At 35.8% G+C, this 21,680-nt stretch overlaps 1 protein-coding gene across 13 annotated transcripts in view; it reads right to left on the bottom strand.

Moving 5' to 3' along the window:
- The window catches only part of RYR2 (ryanodine receptor 2), a 406,035-nt gene that overhangs the window by 258,008 nt on the left and 126,347 nt on the right, over positions 1-21,680 (bottom strand). For 11 of the 13 annotated variants that reach the window (XR_011808125.1, XM_027453781.3, XM_072035589.1 and 8 more), the window contains 2 exons: positions 20,481-20,585; positions 2,483-2,503 (listed from right to left, as the gene is read on the bottom strand). Coding sequence is in view for 12 of the 13 variants with exons in the window: in XM_027453781.3 (XP_027309582.2) it covers positions 2,483-2,503; positions 20,481-20,585 (126 nt within the window). In the remaining variant the exon portion in view is untranslated. The remainder of the gene's footprint in view (positions 1-2,482; positions 2,504-20,480; positions 20,586-21,680) is intronic. The other 2 variants (XM_038176648.2, XM_072035592.1) reach the window with 1 other exon arrangement.

The raw sequence follows: 21,680 nt of genomic DNA, 5'->3' as shown, positions 1-21,680 counted from the left end.
CAAGATACAAAAGGAAAAAACCAAAGGTTCAAGGAATATCTCAAGTCCACTTAGTTATTACCTAGCTTCAATGCCCTTCTTCTTACAGCATAATAAAGGCTTGGGGACAAAATTACAAGAAGATTCATAGTAATTGAAGAGAGGCACAGCAGAACTGGAGTAATTCATTCTAAAAATTTTACCAGCAGACTTTACAGGTTGGAACTGCTCAGAAGTCAATGAGTTTACCTTCTTCTTTGAACTGTGTGAAACTGCTTGCAGCAAGTTCAGTTATTAATTTGATCACTACTATGGCATGAAGTTTGTATAATTTGGCTCCGAGCTTGGGCTTCAAGATGTCCACACATATGTAGACATAAGTGAAAAGACTTGCATTAACCACTGCATTCTACACTGGAAGATGACTTATGGAGAGATATATGTATTAAAATGAGGCACCTGGCCTCATTGACCATGTATCAGCTGTTATACCAGCTGTGCAATAGACAGCTTTCAGCTGCAGTCTAATAACTGCTTTTAAAATGCACCTTTCAGTTTTGTATGTCCCTGTAAGGCATTCTGGATTAATTCAGCGTGTACATCTGCAATCCACCATGGGAACCCTCTAGAATTACAAAGAGGACTAAGAGATGCCTTACAGAGCAAACAAGGGCTCACCTGAGATGGAAGAATTTAATATCTGAGGCAATGCCAGTGCCATCACATAGGAATCTGCCTGGATTATTTAATTGGTCTACTAAGAAGAGTCTTTAGCTCATGTAAGTCACAAAGAAGCATTTAGCTCTGCTGTCATGGAAAACATTCAATTTCAACATGGTATAAGGACCCGCTTCTGTGAAGCAGCCTTTCCAAAACATAAGATTGTGATATAAATTCTGGGAAAAAATAATAATAATAATAATTATAATAATAAAAAAGCAGATCCAACCTATATTTATGTATGTATTTATGTATTATGTAACATTGTATTTTCCAAGTACATACTCTTTGAATACTTCAGTAAAAAAAAAAAAAAAAAAAAGATGCTATGTAAGAGTGTTACCAGTAAACTCCTGGCTCACATTTTTTCACACTTCATGGAGTATGCAGCCAGGTGCCTGTATAATACTCAACTTCCTTATTATTGCTGGTTTTTTTGCTCTACAGCAAAATTGTTAATAAGACCCACAGACTCCGAAGATTTAGAACCAAGCTCTCTTACTTGTAATTAAAAGGTTGAATGAGAAGACAACCTGACCATTAGTATAGTTTAAAAAGCATTCCAAATCAATCCATGTTGTTTTTCAAAAATATAAGATTCACATGACACAGATAATGCCATCATACTGATCCAATGAACTGAAATTAACACAACAACAGTTGCTCATTTATAAATATTATAAGAATTTTTGTATGCAATTATATGTATTTATCTCACATATATATATAGTCCTAACATAGATAATTGGTGATATGTGAGAAGAAAGTGTACTGAAAAGCTTAAGCCACCTTTTTAAAAAATGTACTTACCTATAGGACTCTCAAGCAAGCTCTAACTTGAGCTTGTTAATATATGTTACATATATTTGTTACTATAAACATGTAGTAATCACAGATTCAAGTTCTATGAAGTCTAGCTGAAATAAATCGAGACCAGCATTCTAGCATTGTCATTGGCCATACTCCAAATGACATCTCAATGGTTTCTGGTCACGTGCAGTCGTGCAGTGCAAACTAGATACTAAGAAATGGCAGAGGCCTTTAATTGTCCAAGCTTTCAGAGAGGCTTCTAACTTTTTTTTTCTTTTTTTTTTTTAATGTGAACAAACAATTCTACACACACCTTTAAGACCACTAACTCATACATATGCTGATGTTACAGATTATGTTGGAAAAAGACATACGCAAACATGTCCAATATGGGGAAGTTATACCAGATGCCCACACAAATATGCATGGTATACACAGACACACTAGGAAAGGCCTTGGCAAAACATCTAGCAGAGAGCTGTGCTTTGACATTACTTGCTAAGATCTATGAACAACTTTTTTTTATTCTGTAGCAGCTGTTCTCCATCTTTAAAGATTTAATATATATATTTGTAGCAGCTAGGTAGAGCATTACACATTATTTATCAGTATTAATTATCTTATTGTCATGCATTTTAGGATTACATTGTCTATACTGGAAAAGACAAGGTGGGTTACAGAATGGAGTTATAACACTAGACAGCAAGGCTCAAAACTGAGAGGCAAGAATCAGAAGTGTGCACTGCACAATTCTAAGATCAAATTAAAAGAGATATAAGTCATTGTGGTAGCATGAAATTTGGTATTGAAATTCAGGAATGACCAGATCCTACAAGGCCATGCATTTGCCTCCTTTTTTTGAGCCAAGCAAGATAAACATTCATGAGCACACAGGGTATAAAAACAGACAAATTAGACTGAGTGGCAACATGAAACATTTGGGATCAAGCGAATAAAAGACAGAATCACATACCCATTTTTCCACATCAACTAGCTGTAGAAAGAAAAAGCAAGAAATCAGTAAATCTCTTTCTTTAAATATAGCATATCAAAGTTTATTTTGAATTTAACATTTCACTTTTTCAGAAATGTATCCAGCGTGAAAGAAAATACATGAGTAGAAGTTATTCTTTTGGCATTCCCTCTTTAAAATGTCAATACCTCACTTTTTCCTCTTTATTTTATGGAAAATGCTTCAAATTCTGGAAGTTCAAAACGTCCATCTAAATATATCAGACAATAGACAGCAAACAAAGACTGATGCTGAATTAACTGCACATTGTATTCTGTGCTAACTGGTCAAAAATACAGAACACAGATTCACACAAAACATATATCCATTTTCTCTTGAGTAAAGCTACGCCCTTGGTGAATATTTTTCATTTTTTTCATTATAAAAGATTTAGTGGTGGCTGCCCAATATTTGTCAGTGTAATGAATGCTAGAAGTATGAAATCTAAAATTAGGGGATAGCTGTCAAACCCAGACCCTACACAGCCTGCAGCATTAGAAAATACGTTGCACACGAACAGAGAACAAAACATCAAAACATCGTTCTTTTTATGGGGAATGACAGAGAATGACTCTGAAAGCTTAAGATTTTGTGTTAATAAAACTGTCTTAAGGTTCATTAAGTAAACTGAAACTGATTTTAAACTACCCTCTCTAAAAATCTTTGCACCATTATATAGTCTCAGCCAGGATAAACAGAACTAGAACAATTCAGCTACTAGAAAGGCTAGTATGGCACTAACTATTAAAAACTTAGCTGGCACATCTGAAGTAGATTGGTCTCTAGATTTAGCACAGGAAACATTGCAGCATATCAAGCCTTCTGTGGTTTTACTGCAGGTAAACACTGACCTTTCCTTAGCAGATGCCATATACAAATTTAGCAATAATTTAAGAAGGTAGCTTAGGGCAAATTATAAGCAATTTCCAAAACCAGCATTATTTAGATTTCAGCTTACTTCTGAAACTATTATAATTCAAAGCAACATAGCAAGTTATCACCTATTAAAATAATTTTATTTGAAGTAAATTTCCTCATTTTTTCAATAAGTTTTTCAATTAAAATTGAGTTTTATATTTCACATAGTTAAAAATATTTATATTTTGTTAGGTCCTGTTAGCACACAAAGTTTAGAGAATACCATGTGACCTGCCAACTATTTAACATAGTAACTAACACGATGAACTTTTAAGCATTTGTTAACTTGACAATTGCTACCTCTCTTCTGAGATTTAGACTGTATTTAGATTTATAATATAAATTCTGTGAGTTTTATTATCAACTTCAGCTGCAGGTATCTCTTCTAGAAAACACCTGGAGATTTAAAATTGATGCAATATAATAATAAAAGATATAAGATATTTATAAGTTAGGAAAACAGGCAATGGTCTAAAGCATAATACAGACAATACAACTATGACGGCTTAAAAAAGGAATGAGAAATAGCCAAGTTAGATTCATGTACCTCATTTATTTATTAGCTTGGTTTTGACTGACCTTTTGTTCAAATTCCACATGCACTAAGAACATAACATCGCAAACAATTTGACTGTGTGACAATGCTAGAAAGACCTGCATTAATCCATGTTTTATTGTCTTGCCTTGGGAAGTTCTCTTACTGTCACAAAATTTAAACGAACAGGGCAGCCACAATTGGTTTCAGAAAGAATCCACTCAAAGCTCAATGTGCATTACAACTTGCGCAACCAATTGCCTTACAAATGTTGAACTGACTATTTATTTTAATGGATACCAGGTAGCTTCAAGAGTCAAGCGCTGTCAAGCTTTGGTGAGAGGGATAGAAACAAAACACAGAAAAAAAAAAAAAAAAAAAAAAAACTAACCATCCATTCTACCAAACCACATCTGGTCACCTCCCTCTTGGGAGTAGTTCATGCTCTTTAGACTTGGAATTACCTGTTCTCACCGTGAATGGCTCCACTTAGGCTTTATTGACCTATTGACTTGTTAGGAGGGATAGATCTTGCAACTGGTCTTGGAAGGTCTGAACTTCAAAATAGCTGAGGGAATGGCAGTAGGGGATTGCCAGTCACTTCCTGAAGTTTTCTGTCACCGTGCTATCTTAAACTATCATGCCATCATTAACTGTAAAAAGCACATTACTGCCTTGTGCCAATAAATCCAAAGCCATGGAATTCAGCAACTATTCCTCTTATGGCTAATCTTCTCTCCTGATCACTAAGATCATATTGTTTGAAAAAAGAAAATGTTTAGGTATGCATGTACTAATTTTTATCTTCTTTTTCATCTTTACAGTATCTCCTTCAGTAGAGGAAGCTGAATCCATCTTAAAGCATATATACCTCAAATACAGTATGCTATTTTATAACATTTCTTCCACATGAATTTGGGTACTCAGACTTCCCCAGAAGAAAAAACAATACACTGGATGAAATTAGATATCAAAATTTAGAGGATTCATTGCCATCTGACAGTTCTGAATAGAGAAAATTATTATCCTGCTATGAGAACATCAGAGTTACCAAAAGAGTGAAAGATATAAGGTCTTTAGAATTTACTTAGCGACTGTGGGCAACTCATATTGCTACAATTAATCATTTTACAGAAAGCTACCAAATTCTATTCAAATATCACACTCCACACCAGACAGCAGTGTTTCATGATTACTGAAATGGAATGGGACCCATACCATAGTACAAATAGTACTATAAGGAGAAAAACTGTATTCTAGTATTCCGACGTAACATCAAAAGCAGCATTTAGAATTACAAAACAATTTATCTTCTTGAACTAGGTGTGAGTATAATGCTATCATCTTAATACTTCCCGTAAAATATCATGTAACTGCACAAAGAAGTCTTCCATGAAGAACACGCAGTTGTGATTTAACCTTTGGCTGTAATGCTAATCCAGAAACTTTGGAGAGTGATCTGCATTTTCTGATTTCTCTTCAGAACTATGTAAGAGCTCCAATTTTTCCTGACAAGGGTACAAGTTAAATTCATTTAATCCAAACTGAGGACTGGTTTTCTGATAAATTTTTAACTGTGAGTTGTAGATACCCAACATTACATTAACCAAACATAAAAGCCAGTTAAAACAGAAGGAATGTAGTTCTCTTCCCTCTCTTTTCTACTGTCATAAGGAGCCATAAACAAGATGGAGAGAAATAAAGAGGGACTTTTCCATCATTACGAGGCACCATACACAAACTTATTTATTTATTTATTTATTTTACAGTTTGACATGACACAAGCTTACATGCACTGAACATGCACTAATATAGCAACATTCATTACCAGTATGCAGCACTGGAAAGTAAGCTCCTTGAAGCTGTGCAGAACAGCCTACCATTTGTAATTCTGGCTTCTATATTCTGTTTTCTTTCATCTGACTGAGCAGCACGCAAAAACATAAGGACTTTTGTTCCACACCATATAGGAGAATCTTAGCTGAGTAGAACTAATTACATTATCTACAGTTATTTATGACAGCTGTAACAGATACATTGTCATGATCCATGGGATTGAGACCTGAAATCTCAGTGAAGCAATGCATTCCAGCTAGTGCATGTTGTGTCTTCTTCTATGCTTATACTAATTTTTCTGAGCAGAAACAGGAAAGTCTTACGAGAAAAATATGCTTTGGTGTTTGGGTTTTTTGTTTGTTTGTTTGTTTGTTTTTTCCACTTCATTTCTCAGCTGTGGAAACAGAACTTGTAGGAAAACCTCAGTCTAGTTCTAAGAAAGGTGGGAATAACTGGAATTGAACTACAGAGATTTCAAATTGAAATGATCTTTGTTTATGTTACAATACTTACCTATTTTCAGGGCCCACCTTGATTTCCTGAATTTAATATTCAACAAGGTAACTGATGATGTGTCTTCTCTTCCAGTACAGGATTTAAGGTATTTGTCTACAAAACTCTTAAAAAGCTGTACTTGTGTGTCTGTTTGATTTAGGTCCTTCTCTGTATGCAGCCTTTATCAGAAAGTTAGCTGTGAAGAGAAATTAATTTCTCCTTCTCACAGAGTCACTTTCTACTGACCATCATCCTGGAAATAAAACCTTGAGCACATTAGAGGTCCAATGGTTATAGTAACACCAGAAGAAGGCCTGCCATATACCTCCAAACCAGAAAACTTCTCTGGGATGACAAAATGTTTGCCTTTATGGCATAGATCCTCATTCCAAATACAACACACTCAAAAGAAAAATATATGTATCAGGCTGGAAATATTTGCTTGTCACAGTTCTGTGATATGAAATAGATAATGATTTTATTCCTATCATTGCCTTTCCCTGAGGATATCCATAATGCAAAAATACTTTGCCTGCACTCCTTGATTTTTTCCAGTACTTACACTTGATCAAAGTGTAGCTGATCAAAGCCAAGTCTTATTCCTTTTGTGCTTTACTTGAAATGGCCTGCTAACAATCATGTCTGATACTAAATAAGGTGCACTGAGGAGAAAATGACTTTATTTGAAAAAGTTGTGCACTTTTTTTTTTTTTATTTCCTGTACTCCTGTTAGTACTGCGGCATCATTAAAATATCTGAGAAAAATCAGGATTTTATGTAGAATAAACCTCTAAATTACATCGTCTTGTCACAGAGCTTTTTACTTGTAGCTTATTTGTCCATCTGCATGATGAGCCACAAAGGCTCACACTGCATGAAATGCTTTAATCTCCACTTCTTTCTCTCCTTTCTATCTCTTCTTTTTCTTCTTTCTTTGCAGTAAGAAACATTTACATTATGCAAATTCAAAGTTTAGAAGGGCGAATTTTGCAATAAGGACAACATTGGTTGCTGGACATAACAGCTCCATCTCTCTTCATGACACACCACTGACTATGGAGGACTTATGCAAAGAATTTCTGAAGAAAATTACTGTCGCAGAGTTTTGTAACTCCAGTGAGTTATGCCTGGTACTTGTTGACAACCATTAACCTAATAAAAAACAATCAAACTGTAGAAATAAGAAGCCATAATTCACATGCTTTGCTCAAAACTTTGATCAAAAAATAATTATTGTCTCACTGCACCTATAACTTGTCAAAAGAGAAAACATTATAGTCAGTGCTAGGAAATGAAAAGAGCCAAAACCCCTGGCTCACTTCTGACTCCTCCTAGACAGGAGGGTCTCCTAGCAAACCTTAAACCCTTAGTCCATCATATTTAACACAACTGTTGTCAGCTTTCAGATACTGCATTAACGAGGCTACTGAACTGTGAACCAGAGAGCTTAAATTGTCACGAGTGCATTTAACTCCCAATCTTCAGCATTTTTTAAGAACATACCTTAAGAACTTGACTTATTCATTAATTAATACTTATTAAGAGAAAAGGAGAGTTACGTTTTTCCATTGGCATGGAAATGGGATGGATTTGCACATACACACGGCTGAGAAAATTAAAAGCTGCCAGCTCTGTGTGTTAGTTATCTTGTTTACTAATACAAAGTAATTAATGAACGCAGAGCTCCGCAGTTGGAGATGGATGATCTGTATTCAAAAATCCACCAGCCACAGTTATACTCCTGAACTACAGTGCCTCCTGTCCCTTTCTGCAGCACAGGAAACCTATACAGCTCTGTGTGAGGAAACACAGGTTTTCCCTGTTCCTTAGGAACATACCAAAAAAAAAGAAAAAGAAGAAAGAAAAAAAAAAAAAAAAAGAGAGAATTACAGATACAAGACACTTGCATGTGATGATTGCCTCATACAATACCCTTTGGATCTGTGGAAGCAGATTGTATTCTGCTCCCTTCAGCAAAGACTATCCCACACATTAAATTAGACAGCAGTTTGCTGGTCAGTGGTATGGAAAAATAGTTTTATTAAAACAAGGCACCAGAAGAAGTGATTAATCAGCCATGACTGTATGATTAGATGGGAGTTAATGAGCTCATGATGCAATTTAGCTGGAACTCTGCCCTAACTGATGGGTATTCAAAGAAAACATTTTCGTGAAAAATGAAGCTGTCAAATACTGGAGTAGAGGTTGTGAAATGAAAATTTTTCACCTTACAGAAACAGTTTAGATTAGAATGTACACATGATGAGCACAACCAAATGCTTGCATTCTGTTAATAAGGTCTGACATGGATTTAATGAATGCACAAATCTGAAAAACTCAGCAGTAATTACAATGCTATGTAATACAGCATTATATATCCACAATATAGCTAAGACATTTCACTACAAGTTAATAGATGTATTTGTTTTATTGTTATTTTCTCATAATGCCCTGAATTTATTTATTTTTATCTTTTTCTTTTTTTTTTTTTTCAGTACTCCTGTAGTGTAGTGACATTTCAATCTGGAACTGGATTTTGGAAGCAAAAGAGAAAAATAAAGAAAGAAGAAGAGAGACAGGCACGCTGTGACATCTAGAGCAAAACAATGACATTCTGAAACTAATGCTACTAACGGAGGAAAGAAGTCAGACGCTAGTGTCAGTAACCAGCCTGTAAGCTGATCATTCAGCTCTGCTCAAAAGTTAAGGTTTTCTGTCAGCAACAATAAGGAGACAAATGAATGAAAACTATCAAACTGACAGATGTGAAAAAATATGCAGCAGATCAAAAGTAACAGCATAAAAGAAGGAAATAAAATCTATGAAAATAATTTGAAAAAAAAAAAAGAATAAGAAAAAAATATTCCAACGCTAAAGAAACAGATATCCATCCTTTGTTACTGTATCTTGAAATCAGTAAAAGATCAGTGCATCAGATTTATATTTTAAAGACATTTAATTCAATGTGTACCATTCTATATAGTAAATGCCAGCTGAAACATTCATAGAGGCAACAGAAGTTGGTTATGCCAAGCTGAAGAAAGCTAGGCATTTACTTACAGTCTTAGATATTCACTTAGAGATAAGTGAATGTCATGTCTCTATCTCTCCCTTTAATCATCACCATCCTGGCCTCCTGTTCAGGAAGCACTTTCCAAATTCCAGCGAGAGTAGGGTTCCTTCACATGCAAGTCACACTGCCTCATGCTTTCTCTCTGAATCTGACCTCTTGATTAGTCTAATCTTGCCCACAGTCTGGACTGATCCAATAAACCAAAAGCAAAACAGTAAAATGATAGAAAAGAAAAAAAATCCACTCAGAATTAAGGACTTAAAGGACTGAAAGTTTCCTTCATGAGATGCAGTTAAATCTAAAGTAGATAGATTAAAAAAAAAAGGAGATTACTAAATTCCTAGTTGTTTAAAATACGCACAGAATAATAATGAGATAAAGAATTTAGGAAATGCATCTCACTGCACTCAAAACAATGGCTATATCTGTAGCCTCCAAATCCTCAGGAGGTTTGCATTTCAAATTATAAGAAAGTCCCTAAGCACTTTCTTATCTACAAAAGATTTCAAAGTGGCCTGTGCTCAAGGACTCTTTGAATAAGAGAATCTACCGAAAAAAGGATAGGTTAAAAAGAAAAAAAAAAAAAAGAAATTATTTCCTAAGTGTTTTAGAACATAAGAGATTTTTTTGTGCTTCATTGAAAAACTGTCAAGTAGAAATGACTGAGCTATTAAATGGCCTAAAGGGATACCTTTAATGTATTAAATTTGTCTAGTGTTTTACATTAAGACAGAAAAATCCTTAAACAACCTATGAAAGTGATTAGGATTTCACTGAAATAGAAAAGGAAAAAAAAGTAGGAAAAGCCACTGGAATTTCAAAAGAAATCTCAATAGAAAGTCTACTACATACACAATTTTCTCCTCTCAACGCATGCCACCATATTTATGAGTTGAGAATGGACTAGATAGGTGTGTGTCTCACCTTTATATGCTATTACTGCAGGAACCACATTTCCTATATCCTCAGTGTAGAAGCGTTATATAAGGCTCTGCAATATCAAGTTTGGATATAGAGAATGTAGGGTTACAACAAGCAAATGACTGGGTTAGTTGTAGTGTTCACTGCCTGAAATATGTAAAAAAAGATTCAAAGAAAGGTGTTAGTACCTTCCAGAATGCAATTATGACACAACTAATGTACCAGTCTTGTGTGCTGTGAAAAAACAGGACAAATTTTCCTATCTGAATGTAAGCGCAAGTCAAAAATGTTGATACCAAGCTCAATTAATTTAGCTTGTGGTATAGTCCTCCCACGTTAAACAGGAACATTTAGAACTTTTTTCCTGGACCTTGCTAAATATGAAGGAGACTACAGAATGCTCATCACTTTCCAAGGACAGAATACATTCTTTGGAAAACACCAAATATTCAACATAGTATTTCATGAATTTAGGGAATTATGAAAGTAACTGGGACAAGAATGCTTCTGAAATGAATTCAATGATTCTCGATACCAAGACACATAGACTGATTTCTGTGTAAAAAGCTTTAAAATGATTTTGGCTTTTTTTAAGGCCCTGAATTTACAAATATAGGAGGAGGGAAAAAAAAAAAAAAAAAGTCATTTCACTGTGGATTAAGCATTAAGTCGGTTTGCCTCAAATTTTCACTGGGACACTTGATTAGTAGAATTTCAAACACCTACACAACACCATTCCTAGAAAAAAGAATAGTCATTCATTTGATATAGTTTAGATAGTACCAGTACTTAGAATAAATAATCTTTTATATACTTGTTCAAGAATGGTTGATTCCAGTTTCAAGCCAGAGAACAGACTCATCACTGCAATCTGTGGGATCACAGCTGAAAGGGAACTGTGGTCTTTCTCCTAGACAGAGGCTAATGCTGGCTGCTTAATATTTTTGTCTGAAGATCTGCAAATCCACTGAGTTCCTTCTTTAAAATTAAGGCTTTTTATTTCACACATTGCCAAGGAGAAGGAATATGAAACGTTATCTGAAATTCCTCCCAACAGTCAAAGGATCCATCAGTTACTGACATTAAAATTTGGACAAATGTACAAGTTGTTTTGAAGTAGAGCTATACACAGTAAACTGCTTTTAAGCTAACAAATTAACACCACCTGGAAATGGAATTTACAGAACATAAAAGTACCCAGTTAATTAAAACACTCATTTGCTCAATGACCAACACTTAACACCAAGTTACCAACTTACAACATTGAACAAGATATTCTGTAATAAGTACTGTGAAAAAAAGTGGGATTGCTACATTTTTTTATTTTTTTTCCACTCTGTATATATACTTACCTTCTATCCCAATCTATCTATCCCAGTTTTTTTTTGCTTGTTTTTGTTTTTGTTTTTCAGAAGAATATTCTTTCAAGATAACTAAGTGCTCTGTATATTTATTGACAGATTGTCAGCTACCAAAGGCTGCTTCAGGATAGGTAGCTCTAGGCACTGCCATAATTGAAAACACATTTCACACCAACAGGTGTATCCATGAAAAAGAAACATTAAGTACAGAAATCTCATACTATTGTAAAGGTCTTCATAACCTAAATGAATTAGGTCAAAAGCAAATGACAGCACCCAACTCAACAGAAGTTAGGTTTACTGCTTGTACTGCTTGCAGCCTGAAACCATAATTCTTGTTCTTTTTAAGTCTTTTTGTCCTACCTGTGTCAAAGAATGCTATTTCCATAAAGAAGAGTAAGAAGAGAGCTTTTATTATCATCACTTAAAAATGGGGAAATTAAAATAAAATAAAATAAAACAAAACAAAATAAAATAAAATAAAAAGTCATCTATTTATTCATAGAGAAAAATACAATTATTTGAAGGAGCAAATGGCAATGTACTGTCCACCAGCAAATGCTGGAAAAAGGAAAACAGTTTGGGAAAAAAGGGACAATCCTCAAAGCTCAGCGAATATCATGTCTGTCAAAAAAGCCAGTTATGCTTCAGGATCATAGACCTTATACAAACATCAAATGAGGAGATAATGCCTCACCTTCTCACTTACTGTACTGGTAGTACTCTAAAAGCACAGATTTAAATTTTAATTTGAAAACTGATCCACAGATAAGTGCACTGAGCTCAGGAAGAGTTAAATACAGCATACTCCCTCTTTTTAAGTTAAATATATAAATATTTTTTATGTATATATATTTATTTATTTATTTATTTATTTAAACAGGCATGCTTTTGAAGGGGAAGGACTCAATTCAGACTGCCTGAAGGAACTCAGCAGGAGCTTTCAGTGCAGCTGAGATCCTGCAGACACTCCAAAAGGGAGCCCACCGGTGTGGGACCCACAGCCAACCATGCAGACAAAATGCTACCCAGCAGGGCCCTTCCCGGCCAGGGCTGCCCAGGAGACAACACTCCTGCCACTCAGTGGGACAAGTCCCTGCCCATAGAATGACCTCTGTAATGCCCCAGTGCTCAGAGCTAAAATCCAGACCAGAGGCTCAGTGATCCTGACACGCTGACATAAGGTCTCGGTTATAGTACCCATTGAGTTTTGGGCTTGTCCAGAGCTCTGCTGCTCAGAGAGGTGTGCTAAGCTGGAGTAGATGAGCTTGCCATCCAAAAAGGTAGGATGCTGCCTCTGTGAGCCATGGACTCTGAGCCTCTGCTGGGCCATGGACTCCGAGCCTCTGCTGGGCCATATCCCTGCACAGGTTATCAGCCAGGCATCTCACAGCCAGAGGCAGAACCTCACCTCTGCAGGCACAACTGCTCCCAGTTCTCCATCTGCTCTGTTCAGCTATATCCCTGGTCCTTAAAACTTTTTATTTCTTTTATTTTTTCTTTCACCCACCTCAAACTCCATAGTTGTTTATATCCTTGTAAGTAAATTAAAAACGGTTATTTTTTTATATGATCAGAGAGAAACAAAACGAAATCTCCACGTTAACCACTTAGATGGGTATAAACCTCAAGTTACAGTAGTACTTAGATACTTCAAAAATGTTGACATATTCACCTGCTTTGACGGCTTTTGGCTTTACCATTGCTACTGCAACAAATCATTTATTTGATGGCTCACCTTCATACCTTCCAAGGCACAAGCCATACCTACCCAGCAAAACAACATTGAGCTGAACCCCAGTCATCAAGGGGTGACTGGGCATCACATCACTTTTCTACAGACTAACAGGTAGCTGCAAAATAATGCCTATTCTCACTGGACCTGGCATTTTTGCAAATATGATACTGCATTCACCAGTAACGCAGTCACCATGGAGTCAAATTTCCTACTGCCATGGGGAGATGCAAGCATATGGGTGCAGATGAATCCTCATGCTTAGAGTGGCTTTCCAGAACATTTCAGTGACAACTACCCAGGAAATGACACAGGTTTAGCACCAATTTGGAAACCTTTTTCATATGTAGCATGAGATGTTTGCATAGCGTTTTAAACAATCTCAAAAATATTGTTTAATTATTATTTCCACTCTAAAATATAATGGCACAAACAACACTTTAATTTATTTAATTTAAGGTCATGGGTTTATACAAATACTTGTATTACAGCTGTGTGCACTGCAAAAGAAGAGGAAAATATGATGTCTGAGTGTCATGCTATCCAGGGCCTGCCCCAGCTGTGAGCGCATCTGGGATATTAATGAAAGGCTGTTCTTTATATGATGAGTTACAGTAGAGTACTATCATACAAGGACTACATACAACCATGAATGATTCATATTTCAAAATCCTTTTTTCCTAAGCCAAAGGTATCGAGTGTTTGCATTTTCAAAAGAATTACACTAATTTCTACCCCCACAAAAAAATGTTAATAATTACACAAACAGTAACAAGACAGAAAGTGACAAGGCACCAATATAACTTTAATTTCAATCCATTCACTTCTCTCATGACATAGCCTTCCACAGTGGAAGTACAGTATGTTCATGACCTTTTCAACTTGAACTATGTATACATATAGAACAGAGGTCACTTACTGTTTTATTTCATCCTAGCTCAGTAAGCATCCATTGTACTGAATATTCATTTTAAAAACAGTTCTAAAGACATAATGAATGAATGTCATCATTTTTAGTGTTGATTGCTGTAATAGTAATCTCACAGATATTAATTCAATTTTCATGATACCCCATTTAATACATCAATACATTGAAGAATCTAAAACATGGATCTACTAAAATCAAAATTCACACAAGCCTGGGAGTTGAGTTGAAGGCATACAGAACCCAACTTTTAACATGATTTTACATTCTGTGTATAACTTCCATCAGCTACAGGTAAATCTCTAAGACCTCAGTACCTGCACAAGTCAGTCCTGAAGTATCAAAACATTCAAAACCAGGAATAATAAAATGAGCAGGTGCAATCAGTATGCTGGACAGTGATTACTCAGCTAGACTGGTGTGGTTAAAAACACAGTATTGTCGATTGCTTTGGAGAAACATCCAATAACATTAAGAATGTGACTGGTTTAAGACACATTTATAACTTTAAATAGGATTGTGTAGCAAAACAGACAATCTTCAGTGCTCTAGAACAGCAATCAAATGTGAGGATTTTGAAGGTTTATCTTTTTATCTAAATCCAGTTTAGTATACCACTTTCAATTGCTGTAACAAATGAGCTGTGTGGTGGCAAAGATAAATTTAACCGTGCCATTTACAATTTCTCCATGCTTCAATTTTGCTTAAAAAACAACAAACACAAACAAACAAACAAAAATCCACCTCTTCCAGGACTTCATAGAGAATCCTTACTGAATGACATCAGTATGTTGCCATTTTTTATATTAACTAGATAGACATTATAGATGGCAAGGGAATAATACCTATGGAATTGACGTAGGTATTATCTTATGGGGGTCCAGTTCTCCTCATGTCCAAGCCCATTGCAATGCTGCCCATATGTTCCAATAAAATTAGTTTGCACATCAACTTTCTGCTTTCAGGACTAGCATTCATCTTCAGCTGGAAGAAAGTACCAAAAGCATCAAACAGAAGTCCACTTCCAGACTGGACTTCCACTTTTCCCTTTAAATAAATGTCCTTATTGCAGCCTTCTTCAATACATCATTTTTCCCCTCCCTTCCCTTTGAGGAGGGGGATTAAGAGAGTGGTTGTGGTGGGGTTTAGTCATCTGTCACTGTGAAATCACCACAACAGCATACACTGGTAGAAAAGCACCACTGCTGTGCAAATACTGGGGAAACAAAAAGCAAAAAAATACACACAGAAGTGCGCAGTAGGCAAAGTGGCAACTAAGATCATTCTGTAGGAAACAAGCAGAGGATTTAACACTGTTTTATTTTTTATAAATGTAAAGAAAAATCAAGCATATTAAGTAAAATACAAGCTAATTTTTTCTATGTTATGAAGTCTAGGAAGATGAATGGCAAAAAAATATATAAAAAAAAGACTATCCTAGCTTGTTCTAGTAGACAGTGCATGGTGTTATTCAAAATGCAGAAATTGTAATTACTTATAAATTCACTTTCTTGCTACAGATGACATGTGAAGAGATCCTTGCTTATTTCAGTAAGGTTTTCCTATTCAGCTGGCAAAAAGCTGTAATTTGATGCAAATGGCCAGAGAAGCAACTGAGAGAAATTCCCCTGGCACCATACAGGATAGATGAGTATGGTGTACCTCTCCTACAAGAGTCATTAAAACACCATTCCAACAGATGCGTGCTATATACCAATGACTGCAGCTGATTGCTACTAGCGAGCAACTCATGGGGCATGAAGCACAGCCCTTATGAGAGGAATTGAACTTTCCACCCATTCTGATGATAAAATTGCAAAAAGCTCTAGCAGTCTCATGCTTCTCTGTACATGCCTGACCAAGAAATGCCCACACACACACCTTGCACTGGCAGCACTCATCATAGAGCGGCAAGAAGAGCTCCAGAAGCTCTCACCAGGATGGGTGTCTCCTGCTCTGTGTACTCCTGGTGAAATTGGATTTTGCTGTGGCTGGATGGTACAACAAGAAAACTGGGATTGCTTGGCACGCATTTGTATTCTGGTAGACCAAAGTGAAGTGCTTTAACACTGCTGGCAGAGATACTTAGAGCTTCTCTGAAAGAACAAGCTTACCAAGATTTCTCAATCACTTCAATGAAAATATGCAGTTAAAAACAATCGTCTGCATGGGATATAACATCTCTCATGCACGGAAAGATGCACAACACACAGGAAGGTGAAAGCAAGTCACATTCTATGCACATACACATAATACCTATTCATTAGGGTATGGCATTTAACATACAACCTGGAAGCTTCAAATTTCAATAACCTCATTTACAATTATTACAATTATTGTAATGAACATAATTATCAGCACTATAAAAGATATCACAAGGCAAAAGACAAGTATGTTATTTATATCATAAGACTGTTGGATGTATTTCAGAAAACCCCAAGCAAAGCAAGTATAACTTCACAAATCACAAGCTCCTAGTCATTTCAAAAGAAAAGCACATTTTTGTTGTAGGCAAATAGAAGATGCATAAAATTGTGCTCATTCACTTACAGTAAAATGTCCTTTAAATCCAAGCTAATATAATTTTCTCTGTCTAGTCACTGATCCCCAAATTCTTTAGATCTCTTTGAAGTTTGCTTGATGATGATTTCAAAAAGTTTTGGACAAATAAGTCTAAATCATTTCCTCAGGCAACTGAGGTTAAGAAAACACTCGATGTTTTCCAATGTCAAATATGTCTAGTTACCTCTTCTAAATGCTAAAGCAGTGCTACAACAGTCATACAATAGAACTGTGACTTGGTAAAAATTTTGTGGAAGCTGGCATTTCTCTCTGCAACTTATCCAAAATCAGCCAAAAGATTAAATAATAATAATATTTTTTAAAATAACCTATATACACAATATTTTGAAATAAAATAAATAAATAAAGAAGGTAATTCCTCAATATACAAATAGGACTGTCTGAGGAAAATACAGGAAAATAATTTTTGCTCTCATAAAACACTTGACACTGGAAATAATGCACTATGTACAGCTCTGTTGTCTTACAAAAAAAAAAAATAATGAAGAGAGAGAGAGAGAGTTGTTTAAAACAGATCTGAAAGACAAAAAAAAAAAATTATTAATCCCTTCCTCTCAAGCAAAACTTGGCAGCTTCCTTCCTGAATACCTGTGGCACCTCTCCTGAGCAAGCAGCTGCAATGCAGAAGGCACACCAGCACCGGAGCAGCTGATGGCACTGTAAAACACCTTGTTTTCCTCTTACAGGGGAATGTTAGGTCCCTTTCTCTTACCAAATTCCTATCCCTGATTCTAATATTGCAGAATATTACTGAATATATTGCAGCATGTTACTGAATATAAGAGTACTAATGTACAGATGGCCAGGCTTCATTTCCTATGAAAATTAGCAGAAAATTTCCAGGGATTGATTTGATTATGGCATCTCAGCATTTTCACAAAGAGAAAGTACTAAATAATAAAAAGTTCTTGAATCTAGTAAAGGAATAATTGATTAAAAAAAACAATAATCAGAATTTAATTAAAAAAAAATCAGAAGCAAAACACAGTTACAACATTTTGTGGTAAATATTCCCAGACAAACTCTTTGGGAAAGCTATGGAATTACTTTTTCAGGATCAAAGGCCACAGTGGAAAACGAGTGCAATTGTATAAGAAAGAATGTGTAGTGCTGTGCTGCTAAAGATTTCTTCTAGTCATAGGCACTGAGTGGTTACTTTGTGCTCTGATTTTTTATCATAGCCTTTAAAACACATTGCTTTACTCTGGCAGGTTATTAAAACACTGAAATCCATAGGTTTATTCTTCTCTATAAAATTTCACTCATTTTCCACTGTTGCCTTTGATACTGGCATTTAGTTGATTCAGGGGAGAGAAGTACACTCAACTAGATGGATCACTAACCTCATGAAATATGGAAATTCTCATTTTGGGATTCTTGCGCTAAAACAAGCATTTATTTCAGAGGTAAATCTTGCACATTTAATACACACCAATCAAGAATTAAAAAGAAATCCAGTTAGTGCACACAGATATTCTTTCTTAAACACAAAGAAAGCTGTTTAGTATTCTGACTCAAGACAGAATGAGATTTTGTTCTTATTACTCAACCATTTCATTACTGCTGACTTACCTGTTTTATAGGAACAATACCTACTATATAAAGATTGTATTCAGCATTAAAAACAGCAGCCTTAATGATTTCTAATGTAGTGAAAAGTAAGAGAAGACTGAAAAGACCTTCCTTTTCAGGATTCTCTCCATTAGAAAACTGAGCTCATACTGAATCCAGTAAATATAATAAAAAATTTTCAAGGAGTTTCTATACTTTCTTCTCCTAAATGAAAGAAATGAGTGTTGTTCTAAATAAAAATAAAATAAAATAAAAAAAGTTAAAAAAAGATACAGTGCTTCAGATGTATGCACAAATTACCTCTTCTCATAAAAGTAACCACAACAGTCATCAAATACGAAAGCTAATATGAAGCTGCCTATGTAAGCACCTAACATATGAAAAATGTATCAATAAATTCAAAGACAATCTTTATACATTTTTAATAAAAACTACATACCAAACGTCAGTTCTGTTAATTTATTAGCAAGTTCACAATGAGACGTTTTAGTACTATTATTCCTGGCTTCCAGAGACTTACTAGAAAGAAAAATAATGGCACTGACAATTATTTGACTTCATCAATTTACAAGCCACTATTTACAAGATTATTCTTCTCTAATACCAATATATCAGTATGCGAGAGACACGCAGGCAGATTGCTAATGAATTGCACAGAAACCAGGCAAAATCTGCAGTAGCAACCTATTCATTATTCAGTGAACACCAACTATCTGGGTTAGCATAGACATAGCTCTGCACCTTCTACTAATGCTGAGATTTAATAGGTATTGAGAGCACAGTAAACTACTCTGTAAAAAGGTAACAACCGAAGACATTCAGAGACTTCACTTTATCTTTCTTCTATGTGTCTCAGAAGACCTGTAAGTACAGAGCACTGTATATCAGTACAACTGCCATTTACAAACTAAAAAGAGAGGGAACACCTCTTCTCTCAGATGTGCTTCTCATTCTCCTGTTGTTGGAGTTGGTCCTTGCAGGGGAACAATTCTCAAGGACAGCACACACTTTGGATCATCCATGGGATGATGTTCTTGGACTTCATTTCCCAAACACTATTTTAAGTCTCAGTGTGTGGCATTTTATGGGACTAACTACTATATGTTAGTTTAAAGTTTGCTTTCCCAAGGCATTCCCACAAATACCAGAGGCAAGCTGCTCTCCTGTCAGCTTTCATAAGTGACAGAACTATGGTTAACCACTCCTTCTGTTTTATCTGTATAAATTGTTGTTCCTATAGCCTGACCTCCCATCTCACTCTTCCCTACTTATTGTTTACAGGATTTGGGTCAGAACACAGCATTTCTGTTAACTCTACAGTGTGTATATATGAAACACTAAACTACATCATATCAAATCAAATTAATTACATGACAGAGAATGTAAATTACACTACTAGGATTTATATGTAAACAGCTATATGTTAGTCATACAGAATTATCGTTATTCCTGTATCCTTCATCCTCTAGAGTACAAAAACATGCTAGTTTTCATATTTCTTTTCCACCAAGACTCATTATTACTCAATTTCCACCTCTGAAGTTGAGTTACGTGACTTTTTATCTCAGACTACATAGAACAATGTCATTATTTACAGAGAAAAAACAGCACACACCCAAGCCATTTTAAGACTACCTGACAGTCTCATTTGATACAGTCAGTGAGAAAATTTAGCTGTTCTAAACAAGTGATCCAGCTTCATATATCACAATGAGATCATATATCATGAGATAATGAGATCTCAGATTAAACCAGTCCCATAGCTCTATAAAGATCTGCAGCGCATTGAAGTTATTGAGTATTTATACCCCCTACTTGTGAGTGTTAGTGCAAGCTACAAATGTTTAGAATTTCTCAAAAGCAGACCATTCCTGCAGTGAAGAAGGAAACTTATATGTAAGCAATTCACTATGCCGTAAGCTTGTGCCAGTCATGAAAACTGTGGTACAGTAGGGGGAAAAAAAATTGTATTAGCAAGATGAAAAGTGATGATCTAATAACTCACCCCTTCTGCCTTTTCCTCTGTGTTAGCCAGCATTTCCTGGAGGGCTCGTACTGACAGAGACTGCTCCAGCACGAAGGTACAGATGGACAAATCAGGTGGCACATTCTAGGTAGAAGAAAAAAAGTGAGATCTCATTAGAAACAAGTCTGCTGAATATCACTTTCCAAAGATCCAAAAGATCTGCTATGTCCTTGAGGCTATGAAAGCCCATCACATCCTGTGCTGCAACACATCAAGGGATGCAATTCGTCCTCTCTGATCTCATTTATGAGCTCACTCTTCTGGTGCTGGTCACAGATGGGACCTCCCAATTCAAATCAGACAGCAGTGAGCTGCAGCGAGTTCAGCAGAGGGTCACCATGATGGACTGGGCTGGAGCACCCACCTCATAGGAGAGGCAGGGGAGCTGAGCTCCATCAGCCTGGATGGAGGAGGGAAAGGAGAGAGGGATCTTGCAGTTCTTTGCCAACCTACTGGTGATAACAAGGAAAATGGAGCCAGACTCTTCTTGGAGGTTCTCCATGAAAGGAAAAGGAGCAGCAATGCAAGTTGTCCCAAATAAAATTACAGGTAGATATTAGGGGGAAAAAATCACCTTGAGTAGACAAAACTATCAAAGGCCACCAAAAGAAGCAATGTAACCTCCATCTTCAGAGATATTCAAAACTTGACTGCAACATCAACTAACTTCAGAGCTCAAATAATTATTCATTTTACACTCCTCAGCTTAGAAGGTGGCCTGTTCTGATCATTGGGCAGGGAAGTAGTTGAGTCACTATCCCTGGAGGTCTTTAAAAGACGTTTAGATGTAGAGCTTAGTGATATGGTTTAGTGGAGGACTGTTAGTGTTAGTTCAGAGGTTAGTGTTAGGTCAGAGGTTGGACTAGGTGATCTTGGAGGTCTCTTCCAACCTAGATGATTCTGTGACCTCCCTGAGGTCCCTTTCAACCCAATTTTTCGCTTGATTACAGAAGCAAGACACTATTATTATTGTATAATGGAAGATAGGAAAACCCATATGCTTCTATCTTTAGAAACTGTTTAGATGACAGGCAATAAAGCACACAAATCACAACCTAGACAGCAGCAGAGATTAAAGACAATGTAACAGTGAAAATAATAAAGAATTCAAATGCTACTTGCAAACTAATATTTCTTTTTCATGAAATAATTATTTTAATTGATTCCCTTCTAATGGCA

This window comes from Anas platyrhynchos, chromosome 3 (assembly GCF_047663525.1).
Source record: "Anas platyrhynchos isolate ZD024472 breed Pekin duck chromosome 3, IASCAAS_PekinDuck_T2T, whole genome shotgun sequence".
NCBI classification, from domain to species: Eukaryota; Metazoa; Chordata; class Aves; order Anseriformes; family Anatidae; genus Anas; species Anas platyrhynchos.
Note: the sequence above shows the minus strand (reverse complement) of the source record. Positions and strands in the feature narration are given on the sequence as shown.